Genomic DNA, 10,000 nt, shown 5'->3' with positions numbered 1-10,000 from the left:
GCGATGGTAGAAGAACAAACAAACACACACACACACACAAACAAACAGACGCACATATACATACGATGGGTATCCTTCAGTTTCTGTCCACCAAATTCACCTACAAGGCTTTATATATATATATATACATATATGTATTAGAAGAAATGAGGTAATCAGAAGATCGGATGGTTTATATTTACAGATATTTATTTGTATATTACATTTTTTTTATATATATATATATCATATCACTTAGATCATTAGCGCTTTCTCCCATTCTAGTGGGGTTTTCAAATCAAACCAAGTTTGTATACATATATACATATATGTATATATCTATATATGTATATGTATGTGTTTGTGTGTGTGTGTGTGTTTGTGTGTGTGTGTGCGTGTGTGTGTGTTGTGTGTGTTATATAAGTACAGTGACAATTAATAAAACCTATAAGTGGTTGCCAGTTGTTGTATATCTATATTTCACTTCTCTTTCTTCTTCCAAAGCATCTGATGTTTGTTTATTCCTCCAAAAATACATTTTGCTACCCCAATCTGTAGTTCTCTCAGTGAGTATACAGACCGGCTACGGATTAGTGCAATGGAAAATACTTTTGGAGGCATAAACACTCATCAAATGTTTTGGAAAAAGAAAGAGATGGAAATATAGACAAACACCAAGTGGTGAGTGTATTTTATAGGCTTTATTAATCGTAACTAATCTTTAATATAGCTAAATTGGTTATAACCAATTGATGCATATACCTAATGGTTAAGATGTTAGGTTCTCTTGACTGGGTGATGAAAGTTGACTCGGAGAAAGAACTAAAGTTTCCATCACATAACACCAATACTTTGTTGAGACAAGATATCTTGGTTTCTGAGACAACGCGGTTGATCCTGTTGGAGTTAACTGTGTTCAAAAAGGAGAGGATGGGAAAGATACAAGAGATGGAGCTAAGCATCTGGGATTGGTGGAGGATTGCCAGAATGAGGAGAATCAGGTATTAGCCAGTAGAATAGGGTAGACAAGAATTCGCTGGTAGTTCCCTGAGAATAACCCATTGAACTCTGGACTCTTCAGAAATGTGCAAAAGAAGAACCATGAAGAACAACATAGAGACTGCTGAGAAAGCATCTCGATGGTTTTGACTGAAAAGAGAATTTAGTAATTGTTCTAAAATGATTGACTCCAGAAAGATAAAATGTAAAGTTAGCATTAGTTCTCTTTTATAATTTACAATTCACATCACATTTACAATGTTTACAGTCAGCTCAAGTAATTAGCTGATTTTTTTTTCATCAATTCCAGCAGGATTGTAGACAAAATTATTCATAGTGCTGGCATTCAATAAGCACCATTCACGTGTGGGTCGTTTCCAGTGCCACCTGATTGGCTCCCTGTGCTGGTGGCATGTAAAAAGCACCATCCGAATGTGGCCGATGCCAGTGCTGCCTGACTGGCTCCCATGCTGGTGGCACATAAAAAGCACCAAGTACACTCTCAGAGTGGTTGGCATTAGGAAAGGCATCCAGCTGTAGAAATATTGTCAGATCAGATTGGAGCCTGGTGCAGTGTCCTGGCTTGCCAGTCCCCAGTCAAACCGTCGAACCCATGCCAGCATGGAAAAAGGACGTTAAACAATGATGATGATGATGATCCTCAATTTGAATAGAATATGGTACTTCTTGCATTGTCTTTGGAAAGGTAAAGAACAAAGAGCCTGGCAGGATTTGAAATCAGAATTTGAAAAAGGTGTAACTAAATGCATTTTGTCTGATGCTTTGACAATTCTACCAATACTAAAATTCCACTGTATTTTCCATGCTTAACCCTTTTGATCCCAACCCGGCTGAAACCACCTCTGGCTCTGTAGTACAAATGTCTTGTTTTCATAAGTTTTGTCTTAAAATCTTCCACCAAACCTTAGTCACAATTTATGTTCCTAACTCTAGCTTTATGATAACTAAGTTATTTTACTAAATTCTTTGTTATATTTAAAATTAATTGAAAGAAACACAGAGCATCTCAAAATAAATATGGTAACGAAAGGGTTAAATATTAGTTCCTGGTGTAAACATTATGGATGTAGTGAGTGGTTGATTTTATCTGCTCCCATACTTAACTAGTGCTCATTAATCTTAGAAGGATGAAAAGCAAAATTTATCTCTGCAAGATTGAATATGAAACTAAATATTCCAAAGCGTATTGTATTTCACTCGACCGATTCTACCAATCCACTACAATCCACCACAATCTTTATCTTAATAATACAAAAATGAGTCTATTTTTGAGCATAAAACTGGAGAGTAAAGTTAATTTTGATGATCTATCAGAATGAAAGACAAAGTTTTAGATTCTTGGAGAAAGATTCACTTCACTTATTTCAGTTTTAATTGCTGACGTTGATGAAGCAGACTTGAATATCACAGTCACATTTTTTCCATCATAAATCAGAACACTTTAGTTTATATACGAAGTGAATACGCTCTAATTGTGACAGCTGATATAATTATAAATTGGTATTATATATAGTTCGGAATGGCAGTCTTAATTGTACTCAACTTGTCTTGTGATTAACTTGTCTTTTACTCAACTTGTCTTGTGATCAAGTAATCTAATTTAGATGTATTTCCTTTTAGAACTTTCTCTTTTTCTCTCACAACTCTTATATCTTTGTTATATATTCAAAATAATAAAAAAAATTACCCTGTTCATAATATACTAAATTATTGTGAACAGTATCAAAAGATGTATAATAATGAATCAGCAGATAAATTTACTATATTTTAATACCTTATATGTCTCATTTAGACAATTACAATCGACTGAGTCAATAAATTGCCTGTTAATTAGGGAAAGCACAGACCATTTTATGAACCAGTAACATTCCTCTTATAGTTTCTTTTTTTTTTACTAATTTCGGCTACTAGACTGTGGCCAAGCTAGGGCACTGCCTGCATTGGTTATAGTCAATTATATCAAGTATATCAACTCCAGTATGCAGTTTGGTACCTAGGATATGATTTTTGCCAAATATAAAATGACAAGTGGATAATTGTGGTTAGGGAAGGCATGAATGCCACAAGGTATTCCTGCTCAAATGTTTTTACCCCAGGCATGGATGTGTGATTAAGAGGCTTTCTTTGCAACAGTATGGTTTTCATGTTCAGTGCCTCTGCACAGCAGCTTGAGCAAGTGTCTTCTACTATAGTAGACAAATACCTTTTGAATGAATCATTTGATAGACAAAATCTTTGTGGAAGCTTCTCATATATATGTATGCTTGTATGTATAAGTGCATGTGTGTGTGTATGTGTGTGTGTGTGTGTAAGTGCATTCATGTGTATGTCTTTGTGTCTGTGTGTGTCGTCCCACTCCATCACTTGACGACTGGAATTAGATTTGTTCAACTAAAACTCCTTATGAATGAGCCCCATCATGATCACAGTCCCTTGATGGAAACAAGTACAACTTAGAGTAGAAAACACACACACGCACACACACACATACTTACTTGCATGTACTTCCACACACTCACCACACACACACAGACGTATATAAATATTGATTTCAAATTTTGGCACAAGGCCAGCAAGTTTGTGGGAAGGGTAAGTCGATTACACCCACTTCAGTATTTTACCCATAGTTATTTTATCAACCCTAAAAGTATGAAAGACAAAGTCAGCCTCAGCAGAGTTTGAACTTAGAACATAAAGACTGACAAGATGTCACTAATCACTTTGCCTGGTGTGCTAATGATTCTCCCAGCTCACTGCCTTGCAGACATGTACTCTTTTACTCTTTTACTTGTTTCAGTCATTTGACTGTGGCCATGCTGGAGCACCACCTTTTAGTCGAGCAAATCGACCCCAGGACTTATTCTTTGTAAGCCTAGTACTTATTCTATTAGTCTCGTTTGCCGAACCGCTAAGTTGCGGGGACGTAAACACACCAACATTGGTTGTCAAGTGATGTTGGGGGGACAAACACAGATGCACAAGCACATACACACCTACATATATATATATATATATACATATATACAACAGGCTTCTTTCAATTTCCGTCTACCAAATCCACCCACAAGGCTTTGGTCGGCCCGAGGCTATAGTAGAAGACACTTGCCCAAGGTGCCACGCAGTGGGACTGAACCCAGAACCATGTGGTCAGTAAGCAAGCTACTTACCACACAGCCACTCATATAATAATAATAATATTAATAATAATACTTTAATTTGGAACCCCCCCCCCCCCAGGATCATATGGTTGAACCAATATAGTCTGCTACTGACTAAAGAATCAATGATGTCACAAAAAGCTGGCAGGCTGTATATAAATTAGCTATAAGTGACAGAAGCAGACTTTGTGAGGAATACTAATTTGCATATCCAACTGGATTTGCCGGTCTTGTTTCAAATGATATAAGCTGCAGTATTTGTCTGCTAACACAAATAAAATTTCGTCTGCTCTATAATCTGTACTTTTTAGCACTCAATTTCTTTACAAGATGATTTCTGAGAACAATTACCCTAGCTTACGGAGTTTAAACCAAGCTAAGTCAGAATGTGAAAATTTGTGTGTGTAGACAGATGTATATATGTACAAGTATCTATGTATGTATATTTGTATAGATGTATGGATACTTATAGAAAATGCATGCTAAATGCATGTTTAATGAATTAACAAATGAATAGTTTCTCTTCACCAATTTTTACTCACAATGTATTAGTCAACTAGAAGCTATTGTCTCCAGAAAAAAAAAATCTTATTAAACTCTAAATAATTATGTCCATTTGATTATAATACGTTATGGAGAGATAAGTTCATTAATATGGTGCAATAGGAGTCGTATATAACCGACAATTGGTTAGTCTGAAATGCTGGACAGCAATTCTCCCATAAGCCTAAAAAGTCAATAAGTCATTCTAGTGTTTCTTTTCAAAGGAGATAGATAATTATTTCTTTGAAGTCAAGAGGGGTAGTCAGTCATTGATCTATATCTCTGATTAGAAGTCAAACAATTGAATCAGTTTGTAACTGATTAATTCCTTGATTCTTCCGCTATTAATCTCTCTGTTCTATTTCTGATGCAAAATACACTAATATTGTAATAATGTCCTTTTATGATATTCTTTATGGGAGACAAACATTAAATAGCAGATCTGAAATTTATGCATTTTATGATGCCAATGCTCCCAAGAAAAGCATGAACGTCACGCAATCTTATTTCCCCTCTTCTGTAAATTAGGTATCATGTATTTTAACAGACAATCAATACTGTTTTCCATTGCTTTTGTTTAACCCTTGGTTGGCCCTTGTTCAGCAGACTTATGATTAATTACATTCAGCCTTTGACCATCACATGGTATTCAGATCTAGAATTACATTATTTAATGCAGCATTTCTACAAATGAGATCTATGAAAAAAAAAAAAAAAGAATAAAATAAAATAAAAAAAGAATAAAATAAAATACTGGTGTCCATGAGATAATATATCTTTTAATAAAATTTAATGAAGAATTATTTTTATAAAATAATGATATTTGCCATTTTGTAAAAAATCATGCTATGTGATATTTTTTTAATGAAGAAATTCTCTCTCTAAAACAACTTTTGTTTCATTAAATATGTTTTTAAAAATTAGGGTGACAGGGGTTGTCTATAAAAATAAGTTTTTTCTGCAAGTTTTCAAAACTCAAATAAGGGTTCAGTGACAAAATAAACTTGGGAACAACTGACCTAACACGCCTATCTTGTTTTACAACAGTACACGAGAATTTTTGAGAAACTAGCTACTATTTCCAGCAGGTCAGACAACCATGTAGAGACTCCATCATTGTCTAATTTTATCTTTAGTGTTTAAGATCTGTTGACTTGGATGGTGAAACTAAATTATCAATGCTACAATAGTAAATCTTAGCTATAAAAAAAAAATATTTCTATCAGTCTATTGTTGCAACAAAGTTACTGATTTGTTTCATTTTCTTTTAAAGATATTATATTTCAGACAGGATATTGTTCAAACTGTTTCTCAAAGTAATACTAAAGAGAAGCCAGCTACCAACCACACTGACTAGAACCAAAATACTGGCATATTCAATGATATTTCAGTGTTGGGCAATCATTCAACTCACTTTGAGACACAAAAGAATTTATATGAAAATGAAAATTCTTAAAAAAAAAAACAACAAGAAAAAAAAACAACAAAGAATAAAAGAAGGAAAATCAATTTGAGGTTAAATAGAGATAAAGTTTTGGTAAATGATAACCTAGAAATGCTTTCTAACAAACATCTTGATATAACAGTCTACTAACAATTATTGATTAGCATTATATATTTAACCTTTACTGAGGGTCTTATACTTGCAATTTTTTTTCTTTTTCGTACCTTCATTCATCCTTTCATTTACTCATTCAGAACAGAGATAAACCCCACTAAAATTTTTGTATAAGAATAGTATTTTTCTTTTATGGAGTGAGAGAAAGAGAGAGTATGTGTGTCTATTATACTTTGGCAGAGGAAGATTGATATTTATGTTTTAATGATTTAGAAATTTTTATACAAAAAAAAAGCCCCCCCAAAAAAACCAAGATTGTATCTTCTCATCTGCAGAAATCATTGAACTGTGTAATTCAGCTGTCTCCATCCTAATTTCTATATTGATATCCAATTATCTTTGTTACAATACAACGTGACAAGTGATCATTGATTGCTGCAATGTATGTATAGATTTATGAAACACAATTTACTTTTCTCAGTTGAATAACGCTTTCTAATTTGTCCTCACAATACCACCACCACCACTGCCAACTACAACAATACTGCAAACTCCACCACCACACCACCAACCCCATCAACTTCATCTTAGCTATTTTATTTTAATTATTTATTTCGTTTTGTTTTGTTCTCGTAGTTGTTTTTGTTTTTGACCAATCTCTTTTATTTTTTTTATCCATGAGTCTTCAGGTGGCAACAGTAACATCTGGAATTGGTAAAGAAGAAAGACAGTGGGTTATAGCTCCAGACCATCTTAGTGAAATGCCAGCGTTACCATCCATTACTGATAATCAACACAGTTGGAATGAAGCCAGCACAGGGCTCTATGAAACTTTACCAGGTATATATACATACATATATAAACACATATGTATAAGTAGCCATTATATAAGTATATAAATACATAAATAACCATTAACAGATAGTTATTAAGCAAATTACATTTCTATTGAATCTTTTAATATATATTTTATACTGCAGGAAATCAAATTTAGAAACATTTTTAATGTGTGATAAATAGATACAGGGCTTATAGTGAGACAAAACTTTTGTGATTTGGTTAATATTTACAGAAAGTATAAGTGCTAGAAACAATGTGTAAGAAAGCATATATATAATTTCCTCTGAACATTCTAATATAAATATTTTCCCAAACACTTTTACTCTGCATGGACACAACTAACAGGGACCAATGACTGCACAGGTAGAGTTGCATGATTACTGAGTTCAGTTTGTTACCACATGATCTCAAATTTTATATCAATGGACAAACATCTTTTACATAAGTCTCATAACAACCAAGGCCATGTGAGTGAAATTTGTTGATGGAAATTGTATGGGAGCCCATCCTTGGGTGTCTTTCTGAACTCAAAATGCAAAATTTTTAGTTGTTGCTCTCGTGACAAAAAAATTCACTGTGGAAATGTGGTCCTTCCCTTTCTCAGACTAGGAAACAGAAAACATGTACTCTGGCACAGCTGACCCCTTCAAGAAACAACTTGAATCATACACTGGGAGGCCACCCTTCCGCTTCTCTCGAAAATGTTATTTTGTCCCATGCTTTTCACTGCTACGGTAACCAGAGCTGTATATTCACGTCCAGCTTTAAAGGGGCTATGTCCTACTGGCTCAGCATATATAAATAGCCATCAGAATTGTCATTGGAATAGTAATTGTAAAACCAACGGTAACTTTCTGACCACCAGTAATATGCCACAACCAGGAATAAACTACTTAACAATATACATATATATATATGTGTGTGTATACACACACAAAAATTAATATAAACAGCAGTTTGCAATGTTTCACCAAAAAGGAAAATAATAATTGTCACTAAATGTGACTAGGGTGATAAAAAACACCTATATTGCTAGAAATAAAAGCTAAAATGCTCCAATGCTGTAGTTAATGCCCATATATATATGCTTGTATGTATGTATATGTATGTATATAAACCAATTAATGTATGACAAAAGAACAGGATTTATGTAATCATCTGCATTAGCTTACTGCTTCTGTTTGCTTGTGCCTCAGCTTATAGCTTTCTCACAGCCAACAAAATGAACTCTTTACTCTTTACTCTTTTACTCTTTACTCTTTTACTCTTTTACTTGTTTCAGTCATTTGACTGTGGCCATGCTGGAGCACTGCCTTTAATCGAGCAAATTGACCCCAGGACTGATTCTTTGTAAGCCTAGTACTTATTCTATCGGTCGCTTATGCCGAACCGCTAAGTTATGGGGATGTAAACACACCAGTATCGGTTGTTAAGCAATGCTGGAGGGACAAACACAGAAACACAGACACACAAACATATACACACACACACGCACACACACACACACACACACATACACACACACATATATATATCTACATATATGACAGGCTTCTTTCAGTTTCCGCCTAACAAATCCACTCACAAGGCTTTGGTCAGCCCAAGGCTATAGTAGAAGACACTAGCCCAAGGTGTCACACAGTGGGACTGAACCCGGAACCATGTGGTTTGTAAGCAAGCTACTTACCACACAGCCACTCCTACACCTGAAGTGTATATTTATTTTAGAAAAGCCTTTATACATACACATATATACATATTTATATGATGGTGATGACAATGCTGACAATGATGATAATAACTAAGACAATGATGGCAGTGATGACGATAACAAGAATGAAAATCATGGCAACAATGATGAGGATGCTGATAAGGAAGAGGAGGATGAGGAGGAGGAAGAATAGGAAGATGATGACGATGACAACGACGATGATGATGATGATGATGATGATGATAATGATGTCGTCATTGCCAATGACAATGAGGATGAGCATGACAATGACAATGTTCCTGTTGGTGATGACAGTGACAATGCCGACGGCGACAACAATATGATGACGATGACGATGACGAAATATATGATAACGATGACAGTGGTGACAGTGTTGCTTTTGGTTTTGGATATCATTATTGTCATGATGACGACGAGGGTGATATTCACACATATCCGAAATAAATATAAAGATATATAAATATATAAAATAGCTATATGATATACGCAACCTACCAAGCCTAAATTTCAGCTAAATGAAGCAGTGTTGAGAGTGAACAACCATGATTGATACAGCTAGAAGGATTACATCTGTCTCATTAGAGTGTTTTATCAGTGCTGTGATATCTTCCACATCATCCCTTATGATTCGCTGGTATATCTTTAGAACACTAGAATTAATTTATAAATCTACCTTCTACCTTAATCCTTTAGACAGCGCTTAAGTCATGATATTCCAATCTTTTCTGTTTTTTTTTTTTTTCATCAGGCTTAGCGAGTATTACCTTACATCCATATCATAGCATCTCATTAGCAATAAGCCACTGTGCCTCCAAAATCATGCCCTTGTATTAGACACATGCACACACACACACAACCACACACACACACACACAACACACATATACACACACGCACACACACACACACACAACACACACACACAACACACATATACACACACGCACACACACACACACACAACACACACACATACACACAAACAGGTGCGCACACACACAAACACGTACACATTCACTCACACATACATTTACATATGTGTGCCTGTATATATGTGTATATATGAATATATACATATATATATGAATATATATATACACGAATATATATAAATATATATGAATACACATATATATATGAATATCTGTATATATGTGTGTGTGTGTGTGT

General features: G+C 34.6%; 1 protein-coding gene across 7 annotated transcripts in view; it reads left to right on the top strand.

The window, feature by feature from the left end:
• The window catches only part of LOC115219535 (protocadherin gamma-A11-like), a 137,866-nt gene that overhangs the window by 21,838 nt on the left and 106,028 nt on the right, over positions 1-10,000 (top strand). For 3 of the 7 annotated variants that reach the window (XM_029789725.2, XM_029789726.2, XM_036509239.1), the window contains exon 3: positions 6,948-7,098. The exons of 1 other annotated variant lie outside the window; for it this stretch is intronic. In XM_029789725.2, the coding sequence (XP_029645585.1) occupies positions 6,948-7,098 (151 nt within the window). Of the gene's footprint in view, positions 1-6,937; positions 7,099-8,659; positions 8,716-10,000 lie in introns of those variants that run through there. 3 more of the 7 variants (XM_036509240.1, XM_036509241.1, XM_029789727.2) reach the window with 3 other exon arrangements.

The sequence above is a fragment of the Octopus sinensis genome, linkage group LG14, assembly GCF_006345805.1.
Source record: "Octopus sinensis linkage group LG14, ASM634580v1, whole genome shotgun sequence".
Classification (NCBI taxonomy): domain Eukaryota; kingdom Metazoa; phylum Mollusca; class Cephalopoda; order Octopoda; family Octopodidae; genus Octopus; species Octopus sinensis.
This window is presented reverse-complemented; position numbering and strand designations above follow the sequence as displayed.